The sequence below is a fragment of the Nesoenas mayeri genome, assembly GCF_963082525.1.
Source record: "Nesoenas mayeri genome assembly, chromosome: 5".
Lineage (NCBI taxonomy): Eukaryota > Metazoa > Chordata > Aves > Columbiformes > Columbidae > Nesoenas > Nesoenas mayeri.
Genome location: NC_137548.1, coordinates 35,395,986 through 35,417,258, shown reverse-complemented (window position 1 = coordinate 35,417,258; position 21,273 = coordinate 35,395,986). Strand labels below are relative to the sequence as shown.

The 21,273-nt window shown below is 36.3% G+C and overlaps 1 protein-coding gene across 1 annotated transcript in view; it reads left to right on the top strand.

The window, feature by feature from the left end:
• The window catches only part of FSIP1 (fibrous sheath interacting protein 1), a gene marked incomplete at its 3' end in the record, with an annotated part of 83,380 nt that extends 70,210 nt beyond the window's left edge, over positions 1-13,170 (top strand). The window contains 3 exon segments of the mRNA XM_080345250.1: positions 11,255-11,801; positions 13,045-13,067; positions 13,069-13,170. Of these exon segments, the coding sequence (XP_080201376.1) occupies positions 11,255-11,801; positions 13,045-13,067; positions 13,069-13,170 (672 nt within the window).
• Positions 13,171-21,273: the final 8,103 nt, after the last annotated feature.

The window sequence follows — 21,273 nt, the reverse complement described above, 5'->3', positions numbered from 1 at the left end:
TGATCATTGGTACTGTTGCACATTTATGATATGTGTTAGACAAGCCTGAGGAAAAACTGTAAGGGTTTTAATAAACAGTCAAAATTAATGTTTAGTTTAACAACTAGTCCTTCTGAAGAGTGAACTTTGTAGTTAGGCAAGAAATAAATATTATCATATTGTATTTCTGATTTTTAAAAAGACAGCTGTCAAACATCAAGTAGTAATAATAGATTAGCACTCGTTTATCCCAGTTTTAGTTTTTTTATCATGATGTGGTAAATGCAAATTTTCTGGTGATGTATATTTGAGTGCTTCAAGGTTTAATTCCTGTTCTTGTACTTACTGAAAAGACATCTGTCCCCCACTCCCCAAATAAGGAACGAGTGCAGGCAGACTTGAAACTCCAAATCAAATGTTTACCCTGGGGCAGTATTGTTCATCATGTTCTTCCTAAACGCTTTTGGGTTTTCATTCTGAATGTAAATAGAAGAGCCAGATGCAGGTATCTTATTTCAAAATACTCTTCCATTCTTTAGAAAATAAAAAGATACTTCATTATTCTCTCCCTTTTTAAAAAAATGGTTTTTTCAACACTCCATAAAATCTGTCCACGTTGACAAGCACAGCTGCAACCTGACATTTCCTGTAGAAACTTTGTACTTGCCCTGTGCCTACAAGCCACACCAAACACTAAAAGAAAACCAAATTCTTTATCAGTTCTTTCGCTGACCTCCTATAAGCAGAAACTGAGATGTGATGAAACTATTCCTACCCTTACTCATTCATCTATACTTATGTACAGTTATTTTTCTCTAAAAGGCAATGAGAATTTCGTAAATTTTTAGATGGGATATTCCTTAGTGTGTGTAATTATTCATGCCATGAACTGGAAGGATCAGAAACATTTAATGAGAAGTAAATGGAACTTTTTTTAAAACAATTTTTTAAAGAGACTTAATAGTCCTGCCATTGTGAGGCAGGATTCCATATTTGTAATTCACATAACTACAAATATTGCCAACTTCTCTGTCTTTTTTCCCCACAAGTTGTGTAATTTTTTGATACTGTTAAAGCTGTAGGTTTTTGCAGTGCCATAATTGCAGTAGAATCTTTGCTTCTATTAAAAAAAGACAAAACCAAGCCTTTCTTTAAAACTATAAGAATTAAAAAATCAATACAAGAAAAAAATTATAGTTTCTGATATGCTAGACCTGCTATTTTTGGAGAGGTGTCCTGGCTCTCGGTGTTTGAGTGCTTGCATTTGCCAGTACATGGTAATATGTACTTGCTCTTTTATTGAGCTTGTGGGGTGAACTACAACAACGAGACAATGAACGCCAAGCCAGCGTGATACATTATGGGTCTTGTTATTTAAAGCTAGGTGTCTTCACGATTCCGTACTTCAACAGATTTATTAGAAACACATTTATCGAGAGTAGTGTCTTATATACCATTTTCTAATCCTCTGTGATTTACTCGGTTTCTGTTGTAATAGTGATCTCTACTTCTTCTTGCTTAGTATCCTTTGAATTGTACTGTCAGAAAGACTTCAGATTTAAAACAGTAATTTGTAAACAAAATTCTAAGTATTCTTTCTTCAGATTTTAGCTGGGTTGTGTTACGGTCTGAGGTGCCGGTGTCTCCACTGCCTGGGAGGGCCCTGGGGAACATGAGTTGACATTAGCACTGGGCTGAGGCTCTTGATTTAAGTGGCATGAATGTGAAACAGAGAGGGGAATGCTATCATCTGTATTTAGTGCAGAGTCAAAAACGCTCTAAGAAAACCACATTGACTTGGATAACTGAGATTGTACGCTACCTGTATTACTTCACTGAGGGTTTCTGTATCTTGTTATTCCACATATAGCAGAACTTCCTTCATATCATACTTCCAATGTGGGAAGAAAATATTTCCATCTCCAAAATATATATATCCCAGGTCAGGTTTTCTGTATATATATGTATGTTATATAGAACAAATCGTTATTCAGAGGTACCTGTGTCCCTAAAGAATATCAGCAAATATGGTCTGAATGCCTAGAATACATAAGGTATTATTTTGTTCTTTTTTAAGCTTCTGTCTATAGTTGCTTTTTGATGTGTCTTTATGGCTCACTGCTCCTTGGGCTAGTCCTTGTTTTCAGTGAGACTGAGCTCACACTGAACTACTTAGGTCACCTCAATCACGTTTGTGGCCTCCCTGTTTTCCTTCTAGTTGGATGGAGGCATTTTGTTAGTTTTATTGGTGTTTTAGCACTTGCAGCAAAGTTTATTACGTTATGAAGAAGCAAATCTTCGTGCTCTTAGTATTATTCCTGTTCGTATTTTCTGTTTGTGTAATAGGGTATAGACCTGCAAGTGTTCTTGAAAGATGAAGATACTTTGTTGCGGAGTTTTGAAATTGCTCTAAGATGATGCTCTGGTACCATTATGCTACATTGTATCTATTTCTTGGAAAAATAAAAGCCAACATGACCAAAAAGAGAAAAAATAAATGGGTTTTTGTAACAGAAAACAGCTGCAACCACATCAAGGCATTTTTGTCTACTCCACTGGCTTTGCAGAAAATTAAAGCCACAACTTAATAATATTCACAGAAGATATTTGTATGGAATGAAATCTGTTAAATGCTTAATAACAAAGAGTTAAAAACACAAACGATGATGTTTAGGAAACTTTTTAAATGCTAAAGAGCCTTGATTGCAGAAGTTCTGCTTCTTCAGCAGAGGCTGGAAAAATGAAATTCTTATTCAGAATGAGAGATTGTTAATGCCAGCTGAGGAATTTGTGTCTTGTGTTTTTGCACACGTTCAGTGTGTTCAGTTAAAACAAACTTGTTTTCTAATCTAAGAATACTTGAAAGTGCATGAAATCAAGTGCTCTAAAACCATGGAGCAATCCATTTGTTGAGAAAGAGTTTAGAAATGAGAGAAAAAAAAATATATATGGTGACTCATATGCAGTACAATGCTTAGTTTTTTTCTGTCTACAGATGCAGTAGATTAGATGAGCTAAATGTTGAATTAATCTGAAGTTAGAAGAGCTAAATTCTTGCAAAACATCTGTTGACAACCTTGGAGCAGATGGATTTTAAATTCAAAGTAACTTAAAGCGGAGACTGTTATCGTAGTTAAGTGTTTAAGTCAAGTGGGGGGGTTACATAATGATTTGTGCAGCTTTTAAAATTCTTAAACTTTTAAATTATTTATCTGAAGAACATTTGACTCTTATTGTTTAGTGAGTACTCAGATATGTTGATTTTCAATTAAATACACCCATTACATTAAGTTGTGACCTCTTCGCCCTGGCCAGGAAAAGATACTTTATGCACATTAAATTACATAGTTTAATGTATGTTTACTTAGAACGGTAGTTCTTAGCTTTTGTTCTGTTAAAGATACAGAATAAAATTTCTTCCTTTTTTCATTCCTGCTTACTAGAAATTTGTGCCCTGCTGCTTATGAGGGGGCTGGAGTATTATTCATTAGCAAGACAACAGTGTTTGAAAACCATTGAAGCTTTAACTAATACAATTTTATATTATACAATATATACAAAAGTCAAATATGCTGTACAGTTATAACTAGATTTTGGATCTTAGGGCAAGAGGTATCAGAACACTACGAACACTGGTTGCAGTTAGGGAGGAGAATAGAATAACATTATAACATTTTAGGATATCTCTTGAACAGATTCAGATTTCATTATGATGTTTGAAATGTTTAAACCAAAACAAACAACCTCTGTTTAAAGCTACTTGTTTTCTTCTTAAAAGGAAGTGTTACCTGCAGTTAGTGGATTGGTCCTATTGCTTGAAAAGTCTCTGTGATTTTAGGATACTAGATCTCTCATTTGTTTTTATTACTCATCAGAAGATCAAAACTAGTTCCTTACTTTTTCAGTTCCTATTTAGTTTCTCAAATGCAGATAAAACAGGATTGAAATAAAGAAAACAGTAAATTCAAATGCGTGAAACATCTCCTAGTGCCTCTGAAAGAGACTATAATTACCAGAAATTGGCTTAACAATTTATTTAACTCAGCAGGCTCAGCTGCTTAGGTAATAATAATTCCCAGCCACTAACAAAGAACTCTAAATAACTTGGTTTTGTTTGCATATAATTTCTTATTTTGTGTGTAATAGTTTATGTTTTAGGAAGGTCAGACTTTACCAGATTTAGCCAGTTTCACATTCACCAGTATTCTAGGAATGATCAATTAAATAGGAAAAATATGTCTAAGTTAATTTAGAACAATTTCTATTACCCTTTATTTGCTCTTGTATTTAGGTATTATACACAATATATAAAGAGTTTCCTTTGATGTTCTTTGTCAACTACATCCTTTGTTGTGTAAAACCTACTATTAATAAGTTAATTTGGTAATAAAATATAAGAGTTTTTTTACCAGTTTTACTGTTTCGTAACAGTAAATCAAAACTCACTGAACTTTCTTTTATAATGCGATGCATAAGTCTTATGTGTATTAGTTCCTAAAATGACAGAAGCAGCCAGCATGCTAATCGAAATACATCTTTTAATGAGCTATATTTGATATTTAAACTGTTTAGGTTTGAATTCAGTATTGTCACTGTGTGACTTTTTCAAATTTTGTTTCCTGAAGTTACCTTCTCAAAACTTTGGTGAAGATACATAAATTTAGATTTTGGTGTCCATGGGTGAAAACTTTGTTGCTAATATGCAGGTGCCTAGAAAATGTTTACACCCTCTGGATCAAAAGCTACCAGGTAGGAAGCTAAAATTGAAAGTAAGCTCCAGAAAATGAAGGATAAAAAGTAGGACTTGTAGCAATTCAGAAATAAAGCTTTTTGGATCTTTAAAAGTTATAAAATTATTTCCATATGTTTACAGGAAGAATTTCACACAACCATCAAAACCTCTTCACTTATATTCTAGTGTAGTACCATGCAAACTCTGTCTGTCTGTAATGTACCTTAGTGTCCATGGTATTGAATGAGAAGAAAGAGATTGTAAAACATACTTTAGCTTCCTTTTTTTTTTCTGTCACCTTGAACATCCATTTGCTTTTTCTTTCTGAATCTACAGGGTGTGGCATAGCTGATGAAGCAGTTTTTCATTATTTGCACATTCAAACCAAAAGCATTTGACTGGATATTTTTGAGAAAGACAATAACACGCATTAAGCCTTTTTGTAATGACTAAAATATGCATGTTTAAATTACTTTTGCCTGCAAGAACTTGTCATAACTATTTTTGCTTGTGTAACCTGTAGGCTATCTTAAAAATCAAAAAGAAATTAACTGCTGCAATTACCATGTCTCTTCACAATTTTCGCCTACTTTGCTACTCTAAGAGCAAAATTGTATGAACTCATGTCCCCTTTTGATTTCTTTAAGATTTCTCTTTGTCAGAGAAAGGGGAAAAAAACCTTCAGGGTTGTGATTTTTTTTTTTCCTTCCAGTTTACTAAGGAAGTTAATTTTATCATTTTAATTTTTTTTAATGGAGATTTTATATGATTCCATGAGTCTGATAATGGCTTTGATGTTGTGGATTGAATGGCTCATGATGTTTTCTTTTCAGTGATGCTGCCAGATGCCCACCAATCTCTTTTTTTCTGGCACTCCTGTTTTCTTGCCCTGATGCTTCTGTCCTTTCTGCTTTCTGGCTTTTAGCAGCAGCATCTGCTACAGAAAATTGACTACCAGACCTTTTCATTCTGCCCTAACACAAACAGTGCAAACAAATAAGAGAAGGGAGAATGTAACCGGCAGAAGGAAAGACAGCAGGAAAAGAACAAAACCAGGAGATTTTCTCCTATGGCTCAGGAATCCCATTCATTCTTAAAGATTTATGTCTTTCCCGAAAAAAGCACAGAAATCCTCAAACCCACCCAAACTAGACATAAGCACAGAACCACCACATGGTAAATCATCATTGTAGCACAAGGAACTCTTAATTTCTGTATCCATTGTTCAGCTTCCAGTCTTAGTTTCTAACACCGCCAGATCGATAAATGCTACTGTCCTCTCCAGAAACATGCTCATGGAATTGTAAGCGTGTTTTTGATCTACTCTAGTTAAATTTTCTCTCGTTACATTCTGAAATAACCCTTCTGAAATACCATACAGAGAAAATATTAGGTTTTTCTTTTACATATGTTAAGCTCCTTCTTCTAATGTAGTGTTATTAAAACAAGCACTAAAAGCCATAACGTGATGTGCAGGACACTTAAGAAGTTATATTTAAAAGCGGATGTACTGGGTCTGGCGGGGATGGAGTTAAATTTCTGCACAGCAGCTGGTATTGTGCTGTGGTTTGGATTTGTGACCAAAACAATGCCGATAACACATCTGTGTTTTAGCAGTTGCTAACCAGAGTTTGCACAGCGTCAGGGCCTTCTCTGTTTCTCACTTTGCCCTCCCAGGGAATGGATTGGGGATGCGCAATGGGCTGGGAGGGCTCACAATGAGGCAGATGACACGAACTGACCAAAGAGATGTTCCATGCCACATGACATCATGCACAGCAATAAAAGCAGAAAACAGGGAGTTCTAGAAAGTTACGCATCTTTCGCTCAGGAACTGGCTTGGCATTGGTCTGTCCATGAGAGATGGCGGGTGATTGCCTTAGCATAATTTGTTTTGTTTTCTTTCTCTCTTTTTTCCTTTCTCCTTATTAAATAATTTTTATATTGATAGAGAAGTTTTATTCCTTTTACTCTACCTTTCCTCTTCTCCTGTGCCACTGAGGGATCGGGGGGCAGAGTGAGCGAGCAGCTGTGTGGTGCTCAGCTGCCTGCTGGGGTTAACCCACAACAGTCTCATAAGGACATATTCCCATAACTCAAATTAGTTTACAAGTTATGGACACCAATCCTGACTTTTGTGCTGCAAAATAACTTTGGAAATTGTAAAAAACACTTCCACAATGACACGATGTGTCTGCTTTTGTATGCAGCATATTAATAATATACCACAGTAGCACTGACTAGTACAGTTCGTGTGATGCTTAAAGGTGAGACCTTGGAGTTGATGGTGCATGTTGAGAAGTGTGGAGATATGTGGCATGAATTGTCTTTTCAAAGCAGAATATGGTTATCTGAGAAATAAGTCAGGAAATAACTAAAACTTGCAAAACCTTCCTGTGCTGATATGTCAAAAATCTGAATGTTGGCTCAATAGATCAGTATACTCTTAAAATGGAGCCTTTTTATCAGGAAGAGAGCAGTTACATTAGAATAGACTGTTGCAGTCCTACACATCAGTAAAAATCTAAGTAAATTAGGGCATCCAAGTAAATTATTTCAAGCAAATAAAGTATCATGAGAACTGTTGATTGCAATACTTTCAGATTAAGTGACAAAATATACATGTTTATAGACATGCCAGCTACATGTATCCTTAAACAGTCCTAGCTTTCTAGGGCTTATTCATTTAGTGTGTGTCATTTTATTATTATTTACTATAATTAGAAATAATCCTGACATATTAGCTTTCTCCCCAGGCTAAAATCTGATAAGGCCTTTCAGTTTTAGTCTGTTTCTGTTACTCTGCAGTTGTGGAAAACAAACTTAAAGCTTTGAACTTGCAAGCCCTTGGTCACAGCAGGTCTGTCCACAGCGATCTACAAGTTTGCATTCCTACCACATGCAGTAAGGTTTTCTCTATAGACCCATGTCAGTGAGGAATGCAGCAAGAAACAAGAAATCTTCAGTCAGAGAAGGGCCACAAGTGTGAGAAAAACTAGACGCACATAAGCAGTAAAGGTCATTAGCAGGCTCCTAAACTGCTGTCTAGGAATTAGGTTTTTTGGATCATTAATGGTAAAAAGCCTAGGAAATGAGCAGGACTCAGTGTCCTATTAAAAATTAGCCAGAACAATTAAAAGGTTTTCCAGTTCCTAATGGGAACCAGACCTAATAGCTCATTTTCCTTTGTCTAGTGTGCTGTTTCTGCATTTTGAATTACATTAATTTTATGTCCTTGTATTTTTAAAGAAATATCTTGAAGTATTTTTTCTGCATAGGAGTTGTAAATTATTTACAGTGAGGGCAGTGAAACCTTGGGAGAAGTAGAAACTAGTGTCTCCCTAAGACTGTGTTACCAATTCCAAGTCTTGTGACTGTGAGCTGGTGCAGTTATCTGTGACAGGATTTCTTCTGGTGTGTGTGAATGTGTACTTTGCAAACTTCTAATGCAGATGCTGTGTTATGTGATCTCATGAGCTGAAATGCTCATGTGGTTGCAAACGTACGGCCTTTGATTTCAACAGCAGCCTTTCTGCTTTCATTCCAGTGAAGATTTCTTGCTGCTGAGTGGATGACTGCTGGCCAGTTAAGAGCTGTCTTCTCCTCTACTGTGTATTTTTCCTTAACCCTAAAATTACTTTGCACAAGAAAATTGCAATCAGTGAGCCTTTAGTAATTTAAAATGTAATTTTTTGGGAGGTATGTTAGATACTTTCCTCTTCCTTATTTCTGCATCCTTGCAAGTGTGTCTTACAAAGCAATCCAAAGGGAGGAAGAGATAAAGAAAGAACAAAAAAAAGTGATGTTTTACAGTCTGCTTTGCCTGTAGGGCAGCCACTCTGGAGCCCATAACTTACCAAACTTTTTCAATCTATAGCCTTAGGCTCTAAATCTCACCACCTCACTCTCTGGTAATAATCAATATAATCTATGAACTAATTGTCAACAGAAGCCATATGATTTTCCTGAAGGTTAAAAAAAAAAAAAGGACAAGGAAAAGCAGACTGCAGATAAATGGGCTGAGACAGATGATCTTCCTCACTACATTCATTTTGTACTTGGTCTTTCATTTACACCAGATGCAGAATTCCTCTATGCAGTGGGTGAATTGCCCTGTCATTAACATAAAATTAGCTCCAAATGATCTTGGCCAAGAGCTTTGAAATATGCTACTATAGAACCACACACTCAAAACATGTAGGAATGCATGTGGGTTTCCAGATGTGAGAATCTTCAGTGATACACATACAGTTATGTTCATGTAGCATAATATTCTGCTCTGTGGAAATACGCTCAATGCAGCTGTGCTGCCAGTAGTGCTTTAACTATGTTACCATGGTGCTTTGCCTGGGTGAATGCATTTTGTTTCTTAGAGTGAGTCCGTTCTAATAATGACTACTTGCAAACAGACATTGTCCTGCAAGTTACAATACTCCTTCAAGAAATGTAAAGAATTCACTGTGGGCCAGTAGATTAGATTGAGAGTGAAAATTTGAAAAATGCCATGTTTCATGTTTGATTTGTCACGTGTTTTGCTACTCATTGCTTTTCCCTGTCTGACTTTTTTTTCATCAGTGAGTAGTTTCTGCTCTAGGATTAACATTTAAAAGCCTGAGAAAAGTTTGAAGAGGTCATAATTTTTTCTGTTATCTAAATAAGTGCTTAAGATTGTGGTTTCATTTTTAGTTATAGAAAGTAAGTTGATTGATACCAAGATTAGCTGAATCTCGATACAATTACCTGATTTCATGGTCATCTATTTAAAACTCTCTACACACACAATGGTAGTTTGTTGATGCTCTTTTTTGTTGTTGTTGAAAAGACCTCAATGTCTCAATTTCTTTAATGCAGTTGTCTTCTTTTGTGTGTTGGAAATGAACTCAAAGTGTCTTTGGGAAGGAAGCTAAATGAATGAATGAAAATAAGGTTGATTAAACCTATAAAATTGTTTACATATATCAGCTAGTGCCTGAACTGTAATCAGTCTATAGTAGCAGTTATTAGCTATTAGTAATGTTTGAACATGTAAATACAGAATGGTGACTGCAAGTAACCTAAAATGTCTTTCTTCTTCACTTTGTAGTGTCATCTTTTAAATTTTAATAGCCACAAGAAGTTTTACAAATAAATGCTGTTTCCTTCCTGACTGAAAACTGTCCCCATTCATGAACATTAATAATCAGTTTTCAGGCATAATCTGTGTGTTAATTAGGCTGCAGTCTTACCAGGTCATGAACATCAGTGTCATTTCATGCCTGTTAGTTGGATAAGAGATCTTCAGGAAAAAAGAATCAGCTAGACATCTAATGTTTATCTTTCCTCTGAAATGACAGTATCTCCATGCTCTAGCACAATATAAAGTAAATTCTGTGTAACAGTCAATGCATAGTAGATAAAATTATTCTTTGATATAAATCACTGCATCGTTAGGCAGTTCCTCAGACTGTCAACTGATCCTTTGCCTCCTGGAGGCTGGTTAAAGCCGAGGTTTTGATGGTGGAAAGCATCTTTTTCCATTAAATGTAGCATAGTATCTATAACATTAATAAAATATATTTTAATCTCATATTTCATGGGCAAATTTATTATGCATATCTAAAATATGTCTTTTCATTATAATCTTTACATTGTCAGGGAGTATTGTGCTTCTCTATTACCAAGCAGCATGAAGGACTGTAAAGGCCAGAAGTAACTCCCCATTGCAAAGCTCTCTCAGCAAAATGTCCTTTGCTATTGTTTAACTTTACCAGCTACTATCAGTCATTATGTTTAATATTACGTTTTAAGAAATGCCCAGTAAAGGAAACCTGCATGGTAAAAATGCTGGGAGTCTGCCACTGTCTGAATAAGACATTGACTGCAAAGATACATCTCTGAGCCATCCAAGCAGTGACAGCCTAAGAAAGCAGTAAAACCATCATAAAAATGGGGCTTTCTTCTGTCACATGCCATGGGATGTGCTTGTTGTGGTAGGTCCTGTAGCTGAGTGACTGATTTGCTTTTTGTCACATGGTTGAGATGCAATGTTGCACTTCTACTGTGAGCTGCTGAGAATACTTCAGTCAATACGTGACCATCTTTGTGGGCTGGTGCTGTCCAAAACAGTTTTTGACTCCAGTTGCAACACCCCAACAACTGAAAGTCTTTTAGCAGTGTGTTGTTTGGCTTTCAGTAACTAAAATCTTCAACTGTGTGTGTCTGTATGTATACACAACAGACCAAGATCTATAAAAAAGTATGTGCTTTCATAATGGAAATGCAGTGATATCTGTTGGAAGACTAACCAAAATCAAAGGCTTTTCAGTGCCTTGTGGACATCACACTTCTTTCCTAACTTTCAGCATCTAATCTATCTGGAACCTAGTGAAGATGTTACATATACGGTGTAGTTATTTAAATATGTATTTAAACTCAGTGTGAACTGAAAAATATTGATACCAATTTAAAGCTCTGCCAGTGCTTTTATATCTCTCAAACTGTTTTATGGCCCTGCTTTTCATTAATTATATTTTGACAGAAGAAATTCTTGGCCTTTTTTTTCAGACTGAAGAACAAATGAGCCTCTCTGAAGAGCAGCTTAAGACCCTTCTGGAAGAATGTATGCAGCCTCGGAGAACAATAAGCAACGTTACCATGCCAAAGTCTCAGGAATCTCTTTCTTGTGGATTAAGTCCCCCTTGTTACACAAGTCAAGACTCCACTCTTCACTCCACATCTACTCTTTCCAAAATGTTAGTTGAAGGCCATATTGTAGGGATGCTAACGGCTCAGGAAAAGGCTGGACTTGCAGACAAAAGCTTATGTGTTAATGCAGAGAGTGAAATCCCCGGCTACTATGTCAGCAAAGCATCGGCTGATAGTCACTTATCAAAGGACTCACTGGCCCAAACAGAGGAGCCTGATGACCTAGAAGGTTTACAGAAGATGGGAGATAAGAGTATTACTGAAGGTTACTTTGTGTCAAGAGCACTCAACACAGAAAGGTTGAAGAAACCTTCTTTCTTGGGTGAACCATTATATTGCATCAGCGTGAACAATGAGGCATCCGCAGAGGCTGACATTCTCAGCATACCACTGCAAACCAAAGGAGGTGAGACTCTTAACAGCCCTTTCGAACAGGCTTTTGATTACGATGAAAAAAGCCAAGCAGGTTCTCACCAAAGGTATGCGCCAATACACACTGATTATTATGGTGAGGCAAGGATATACTTCATAAAACATTAAACCGTGCCAGAAATAATATACACAAAATAACAGAATGTTTATTAAAACCCTTGTGCTGACATAATTGTCTATAAGAATAAGACTCTTATGAAATATAACACTGATATTGATTAATTCTGTCAACTGGAAAATAGTGTTGACAACACATATGAATTATATTTTCAGTAGCAGAAAGTCATGTTCGGTGTGCCGTGGAGAAAAACTATTCTCCCAGTAGTTGGTATAACAATTTACACAAAAATCCAAGTGTTTCTTGAATGTTTTTAATAAGGTAAACTAGGTAGTACAGAAAAAAACCCCATGACCTAGGTATACTAAAACTAAATTGCTTTCAGGGAGTTTGAATTTACACATAGAAGATAATAAAATTAATAAATACTGCATAATTTCTATACATTACTTTTAATTCAGTAAAAGAAATAATAGACTTTGACCAGCAAAAAATTATATTTATCCACTACTATAAAAAGATTTTGAAATGTAGTTTTTGGGCTACATAGTGATATTGTAATCTATATGTACATTTAGATTTTTAGAAAGCAAACTGTTTAAATCAGATTTTAGGTATGTCCATCTATATCTTTCTTTCATGAAAGCTGTGATAGTATGAAGTTGCTTGTGGTTGAAGTGCTGTAGTTTAATTGTATTAGAAATCAACGAATTTAGCTAGATTTGTTAAGACAGATCTTTGTTATGCTGGTAATCCATTCTGAATTTTGAGAAATATTTTTTTCATGTTCATTGGTAATTTAGAAGAACATCCTAATACCTCTTTACTGTCTTATGATTTCTTGATTATGATCACAGCTGTTTCTTTGATTGTTCATACTTAACTTTCCTACAGTGAAGGGAATGTTAAATTTTTTTAAGCGATTCTACCCATCAGAAAGCAAGAAGTTTTTTTACACTGCCAGACAAACTTAGTATCAGCACCCACCTGCTATATTTGCCCGTTATGAGATTTGTGCCATAGCTGCAATAGGAAGAAAGTAAAAATAGAATACCTGGAGAAAAGGTTTGGTGGTGTGGTTTTTTTTTTTGGTAGGTTAGTTTTCAGCGATAACAACTTCACGTGCCAGCTTTGCTCTTCACATAGATACAAGCGTCAGGAGAGTGGAATGAGGGAAGAAGGAAAGTGGTCTGTCCCCGCGGAGAGCGGGCTGGCACTGGTGGTGATGGGGAACACCACAGAGAGCCAGCTCTGCCAGGGGCAACCTGGTCTCCTGTGTGTTTAACAGGACTACATGCTGTACCACCGGTCTTCTTCAGCAACCAGTTGAGAAAAACTCAAGTTTAACTTGCTGCCGTCACATGAATCAAAGTTCTTCTTTAGTCTCAATAGATGTAATACAGTCAGAGCCAAGTGTGACTCAGCCACAACTACCTTCTCTCTTTATAGGTGTATTTTAAGATGGGATGTGTTAAATCAAGCAAAACACCACACTGTAGCCACTAGGTAGTGAAGTGAGCAGGTAACTGCTTATACCTGTTGTGGTAGACATTACAGGATGAGGTAATTTAATTGCACAAGAGAGGAAGGAGATTTCAGCTATTAAGTATATTTCCATGTGGTGAATCTCATGGTGAAAGTCTTTAAAGTGAGTTTGTTAACCTTTATCACATAATAATTTAAATATATTTGAGACCTAATAATGCATTGTGTCAGAGTAATGCAATGGGATGTTTTGATTATCTATTTTCAGTAGTGGACAAGTAACATTCAACCATACTAAAATCTGTATGGTTAATAAACATGGTTTGTTTTTTTTTTTTTTAGGGTTAATGGTCTTTTTTTTTTCTTTTCTGGAGGGAGAAAAAGGAGAGTTCTGATTTTTCAGAGTCTCAAAATATTTTAATTTTTACTAAAAACAAAACCAAGGATATATTTACAGATATTGCAGCCTCATCAGGCACTGAGTCTTTGTGTCAGTGTCTGATTTTAAAAAATGGTGTGAACAGGTAATCTTTAGGCAGAATAAAAGTAAGTGCAAAATAAAACCTACTTCCGAGGTTTGTAATTGTTTAGCACATTAGTGCTAAATATTTTGCAGTTATCTGTAAGTTCAAGTTTCAATTAATTATATTTGGATTTATTGCATTTCATTAATATTATTCTAATGCTAAAACATACATCCAAAATTAGAATTTAAATAGACATCAATCTATTCTTACTATTTTTTTCAACATACTGCTTATGAGAAAGTGTACAGCATAAAACAGAAAACCATGATACCTTCCATGGAATTAATTTGTTTCCCACAAAGGTGACTCAGTTCTGTATTAAGCCTGGCCACAAGTAAAAGGTTGTGATGTTCATCAAATTTGAAAGTTGCCTAATGTATTCTATAGGTAACTTGTTAGTTCAAACATGATTAGATGTGTTAATTGTGTTGAGGAATGGAGATCCAGTTGTAATCCAGTTTAAGGCAAATGCATCTGCAGATGAAGGTGTGAGAAGTGTCAGGTGTTATTTTTACTTTTAAGAGACATGCACATAGTTGAGTTTTGTTATGGTCTTAATTTTAAAGGGCATTTAAACATGTATGCATGATCTTCTGTAAATGTTTTGATTTTCTGGCCGGCTACATGTGGTTTAAACTCCGTACAGTGCTGTGTAAGCAAACAAAACTGTGTCTGTTTGAAACTGGTTTAGCAGAATTTCCATTTTGCAGTCATTATAGTACTGTAGTCTGTGATATAGATTTACTTTAAGACATTAAATTATGTATTTTTTTCCGGAAAGCATAATTATTAACATAACTCACATATATATATATATATATATATATATATATACACTTATGTATATATCTGAAGGAAACTCCCATGTGCCTTCAGAGATAAGTAATTCCTATTTCTTGAAAGAAGCAGTAACTTACATCAGAGTCATATGCATATAAATATAGATGATGTTTACTGAGATAAACAGAAGCCAGCCATGCCCATGTACAGGTGTGAAAAGGCTGTTAATTCTCAGTTGTGTGAGCCAATTGGTAATTATTTACAGCTCTTTTGGGGCCTACGTTAAGTTTTAAGTAGAAGTTTTATCACAAACTGTTGTCGTTTTTTCCTCTTGCAAATAATATTGTGCTTGCAGCAGTTCAGCATGATTATTTTCTTTTTTGCAGATGATATGAAGATTGAAAGTTGAGGGGTGAGTGATTGTATGCTACTTTACACAGCTGTTTTTCTGAAAGTGTGGTTAAGTCTGTCAGTGATATTATACTGATATATTATCATTTCAGGTAACCTGAAGGGAATGAATTATCATCATTGAAAACTATTCCATGAGCTGATTTATTCTTAAGAGACAATGATTATTGTCATTATCCTATGTTGCAGTTTGATTTCAAAATAAACTCTTGCAATTCATTAATTTTCCTGGGGTGTTGTAATAAATAAATGTACATACACGTTTGTGTGGCCATGTGTCTGATAAACACGCATGTCTTTGTTTGTAGAAAATGTAAAATAAAACTGGCAAAGTTAGGTTTCTACTGCTGAGACTTCATTAGAGCAGATACGATATATGTATAATAATTTTCTTCCGTTACCCATTATCTGCTTTTTTTCCATGAAGTTAGTGTAAACCTGACCTCCGTGGTCCCAGTGCAATTTGCCGGGACTTGCAGCCTGTCTGACCGCTGAGCCTGACTCAAGGAAGGACCCAAATTCGGACTCAGTTCCCTTCCCCGGGGCTGTTTACTGGGCAGCTGTGTAGACTAAAGGTAAAGACTTGCTCAAGTCCTGTGCTGGACAGGCACATCGGCACCGCTCCGCTCAGCTGTGTCCTGGGATCGTCCTGCAGACACCTCATCCTCTGCTGAAGAAATTCGTAACTAAGTGATGAAAGATTGTGGTCCCTTGTGCTGGTTTGCTGCAAGTAAAAGTGAAGGAGTTCACAAATTTGCCCTAGCAGCTTCTGGATTGTGAAACCTTATAGTAATGACAAGCTGGGGGGAGGCTGATACAGCTGGTTTGTGTTTAAGATAAAAATTCATTGCAAGTTTTTGCTTGTCTTCTCTTTAGCTGCTATTTCTCCTGAATTTTCTACTTATTTTCTGAGCTGATGGTTGGTTCTTTATTTCATGCACTGTACTGTCAGAATAAGAAGGAATTATTAAAAAAACCCCATGGTTCTCTTGTAAAAATTTTTTCTTTCCTTGGAGGAGGGAGATATTCTAGCAAGGAAAACAGAATAGATTTTCCCGCTGCAAAACTCTCATTTGCCAGAAGCTAAAAGGACAAATTCTCTCTCAGATGCTATACCAGACATCAAACACTCAACAAGAGGATGGGTATAATACAATGTTTGCTATACAATGGCTGCGTTATGGCACAGGGTTTTCTTGACCTGAATGTTTAAGTTAATGCACATATTGGCCCAGATTTTAATCTCATTTATGGAACTGCCAGTGTGACTGGATGTACACTCCGGAGGAACTGGTAATCATGTGGATATAACTGGTCAGAATCTAACCTACTTTCTTTTAGTTAAAAACATAAATGGGATACTATATTTGCAACAAGCAAGTGCTATTTATTGTTTTATTTTCTGGTATTTTTCCTTGTTTTGCAACAGCAGTAATAAATCCATGGTGACTGGACGTTCTGCATAGTCCCATTGCCCTGCATCGTATTGCTGTAAGCACATTTCATGGAGCTTTGCAAATCTCAACCAGATGTATTTCTTATCATTCTTAAAAATATTAAGTCTGTGTCATAATTTCTTTACAACAAATATAATCAAAGCAATTCTGACAAAGGTTTTCCAAGAGCATTTTCTGTGCCTGTATGATATTCATGCAGGACTGTCCACTGGCTGTAATCTTTCCACAGTCCAGTTATTTTCACAAGGAATTCAAGTTTTGTAGAACCCTTCTCAAAAACAGTGTTAAAGTGCTCAAATAGTTTTTGAAGTTCTAAGTTCTGTCTAAGATTATATATATTATCTATACTATAATATATATTAAGAGAAATAATAATTAGTTCTTACTTTTCTGGTCTCTTTTGTCATCTTAAATCTGTCACAGTTACCAAAAGGCTTTTCCCAGCACCCTCAAGGAAGAGCCTGTTGCTGACTCAGCCTTACAATATTCCTGAAGCCAGAAATACAACGTTTTATTCACATGTGGCATTCCAGGGATAAGCAGGCAAGTTGGAACGGCTATTGACTTGAAAAGTGTATCCCAACAGGAACTTCACTTCAGGTCTTGGAAAGGGCTGAGCACCCTGCACCGGTTGTCGTCACTGCAAACTGCAGGGACCTGCTGCTCATGAAATGCTGTTCCAGAGGTGCTCAGGGTCAGTATCCAAACCCAGAGACCATGCCAAAAATTAGTGACATAAAATGTATCCGTGCTTGGTTTCTACTGCATATTAAATAACAGGTTCTTTAGGAAGATTTTATTTCTTGCTTATGTTACAGACGAAATATCAATTTAAGCCTTCCTTTATTTATTTTCAGTTTTACGTAAAACTGTAGGAAATAAAATGATTTTGTAAAACCTCTTCACTGGTATGAGGTACAGAATAATGGAGATATTATATAAAATATAGTGATAAAGTAATTTGCTGAAACATCACCAATATCAGGGTAAAAGGAAGGCTGAGCCCAGGAGGATTCATAGGTTTTTCTTTATTTTTCCAGTGTCTCTGGGTTGTGACCTGCAATAACCCCTGCCAGGCTCGACACTAGAATTCCAGCTGCACTGGAATGCGGCGGCTGCTCCTCGGGGACTGATGCAGCAGAGATGATTAAGATATTTAAATGAATTTTTATTTGTAGCCTACCTCAGGATTTGGAAACAGATATTCCAAAATACATACCTTCATTCAGCATAAGTTGTATTTGGTAAAAGATTCTGACAGTTTGCTTCTTTACAGTCTTTCCCAGCTCCATTCATCCTAAAACACAGCAGAATGCAGGAGACTGATTTATAAAGTTATGCCTCTGACTTTTGGGCTTTGAGATCTGCTTTGTATTGAGGAACAAGAAATTTCCTGTGTGTATGCAGGTCTGTGCTGGTTTGTGTTCCTTATTTTAGTTCCCACTGTGAATTTACAGCACAAGATAGACAATTTTGTTCCAAATACTTAATAGTTGTGAAAGCATCATACCCATGAAGAGAAGATTTTGGTGTGATTGCATCTATTTGCTGAGCCATTCTGCCATTGTCACTGACACTCCTCAGTCCCACACACACAGTGCTGGAGCAGCTCTTGGTATTGATTTACTTGAGCGTGTATTTCGATGCTGCATGGTTTCATGATTTGCCCTTTTAAGTGACAAACTCCATTGTGTTTTCCTCTGAAAGAGGGAAATAAGGGTGATTCAATTATTTTCATGGACTGTATGTGTATATGCATAAGTATGTATAAAATTTATGCATTATCTTAATATATATAGTATATATTATATACTATAGATACACCTATTTGAGTAGGATGATTTAAAGAACTGTAGTGTTGATTTCAGTATACTGTGATGGTATGAGAAGTTCAGTCCAAATTTACAGTTATTATGCAGGTTTTGAGCAGCTGAGGATCTTTTCCATTTCAAAGAGAAGGGACAGACTAAATATCCTGATTAAAAAAAAAAAAAGGAAAAAAGAAAGGTTTGTTGACCATAAACAACAATGACAAAAGGAGTAAAGTTATTCTTATATGTCCTGAATTCGAGTTTAAATCAAAGTAATTGTATCAAGATGTATAAAAACTTCCACTTCCATCAAAAACAAAAGAAGAGAAGAGGAAAGAGCCCCACAAAATTCTCAGCCAAATGCTTTTTTTGAAGCCAGACGATGGCTGGTGTCTGCTTTGTGGCACTGCAGTGCTTGTTTTCCCTCTCACTTCCCCAGCAGAGCTCCTGCAGAGTCAGTGGACATGCTGAGCACAGAGTGAAAACAGGCTGTGCAAAAATTATCTGCTGCACAGATCAGAGAGGAAAGGGCTGCTTAAACAAGTCACCAGAGTAGCCAGCACTGCTGCTCTGGAAGTGTGAGAAAGTATGCCAGTAATTCATGCCCTAGAAAGGCTGCAATTTTACCCCCAAATCAGGGAGGGACATGTGAGAGGCTGTTGTTTGCAGCTCAATTTCTGTAGCTTCAACAACAGGAAGAAATTTTATATTTTATTAAAACCCACTGTTTTCTAGACAAATTGCAGCAAATAATATGAGAATGCACCTCCTCTCTTCTGCTGCTTAAAAAGGCTTTCTAGACACAGCTTTAAATGAAATCTCTCACTTTTGCTTTTTAGGTGCAAAACCTGCTACACTGTTTATACTTCCAAGAGTGAGTCCTCCCCCGTTACAGGAGAGACCCCCCCACCTCTGGGAATCGCAGGGTGTGAAGGGCAGACACAGAAGACAAGGTGGTTTGGCAGATGCTTTGGGAAGTTGTTAAATTAGGAAGGCTTTTGAAATCTAGGAAAAATAATAACTGTTTTTTTTTTTTTTTAATTTTGAACAGATTTATTGCAAAATAATCGCTCTTTTATTTGTAGCTAGATTTAAAGGTCAGGAAAACCGTTTCCTTTTTTAAATAGAATAGAGGCGCTTGAATACTACTAATACTATAACTACAGTTATCCAATTATACGTTTCATTGAGGGATTGGCTGGAATCCAGGTGCAGTAGTTAGAAAAAAAGGCTCCCTGTCATTTAAGTCTATGTGAAATAGTTCACTGCTTGCGACTGAATCTCCAGTTCTTAATCTATTATGCTTTATAAAAAAGCACACTGGAACGCTCACAAGTGTGTATTAATTTATAGAGTGCTAAAGTGCATTAATAATTTTGATTTATGGGCAGGTATTCTGTATTTAGAACTATTTTTTTTCACTTGCAAATTTGCTGTCTTTTTCTGGACGTACTGTTCTATGCCATTCTTTTCCTGTTGTTTGCTTTGTATATTTGGTGTGCATAGTTTTGGTGGGAAGGGTATTGCCAGAGGCATCCTACTCTAATTTTGCAATAACAATAAAATGGTCTCTTCATACGCATTTTGTGAGTGGAGTCATCAAGGGAGACTGACACAGCATTTAAGCAGCACTCAGTTTAGCTCTTGTATGTGTTGCCTAGGCTGTCAGTTCTTGAATTTGAACGCAGTTGAAAAATTAAAGACAAATGATGGCTGTGCTTCCTGGGTTATGTCTAAATTTGAAAATACAAATTTCTCTGTGATACTTGCCTAATTTTATGGATTTTCTATGGAAGGTTTTCTCTTTAAGACTTTTGCTTGCCAAACACTTATCTAATGAGTTCTCTTCCTCAACTCCACTGAAATATTCATACAACTTTGTGCACTTGCTCATTCTTTCTCTCTTGCGAAAGACAAGAAATAAGAGCTAGAAGTCACCTTGTGGCTGTACTAAGATGCTCTCTTCTATCATCTCAGCAGTCCTTTCAAAAATGTATTTATGTTGAAAAGCAACCAGTTATCATAATATGGACTTCACTACAAAGTTATGGCAATATCAATAAAGTACCCTATTGTCATTAAGACGCAGATTTGCTACAGTTATCTCAGTTGTTATCTCCATAGGTTACCAATATCTACAGGTTAAACTACTACACCTCTTGAACCCAGGTTTGATGCAGATAACCACTTGAAAACTTAAGCTACTGTATTTGCATGGGCTCTGAGAAGAGTGTGCTAGGGTAAGAAAACATTGCACTCTCCAATAGCATGAAACTCAAAGACTATTTATGTGAAAAAGTCGACCAAGTTACCAATAACACCAGCAGTGGCATGTATTGGGTGGTACACTCACGTGTCCCACCAGGGAGCTGGGAACAGCACGTGTCCTGCAGACTTCACCTACAGAGTTTTTGCCATGTGGAGTGCAGCTGTTTTCCATGCTCTTCCCATTTAGTTTTTCTTTGACAGTTGTTTCTTTGGGCAAGTGTGGGCTAGCGTACCTCACCTGTACATCTTGTGTCCCTTTGTATTCATACAGCCCAAGCAACAAGCAGGTGGACTTAACGTATGGGTTAACACAAGGCATAATGGCTTGCCTGTATTATTCTAAGGGATATATCAGCCTTGTTTGAGATATTACACTGATATAAGTTACACAAATGCATGCAATAAATTAGCATGAAAGTTTGTCTTGGGCTTGGACAAGGTCATTGGAATGGGCTGCCCAGGGTATCTTCCCCCTCATCAGCAAGAGGTCTCATTTTTAAACTCATATCTACATATATCCATATGTAGGTATATCTGTTCGTACAGCTGATTTGCTTTATAAATCCAGAGTATCATCTCATACTTCCTGCAAGCACAGTAAAGAGATTTCTCCAGGTAGGAACTTTGTTTGGTTTTCATCATTTTTGAC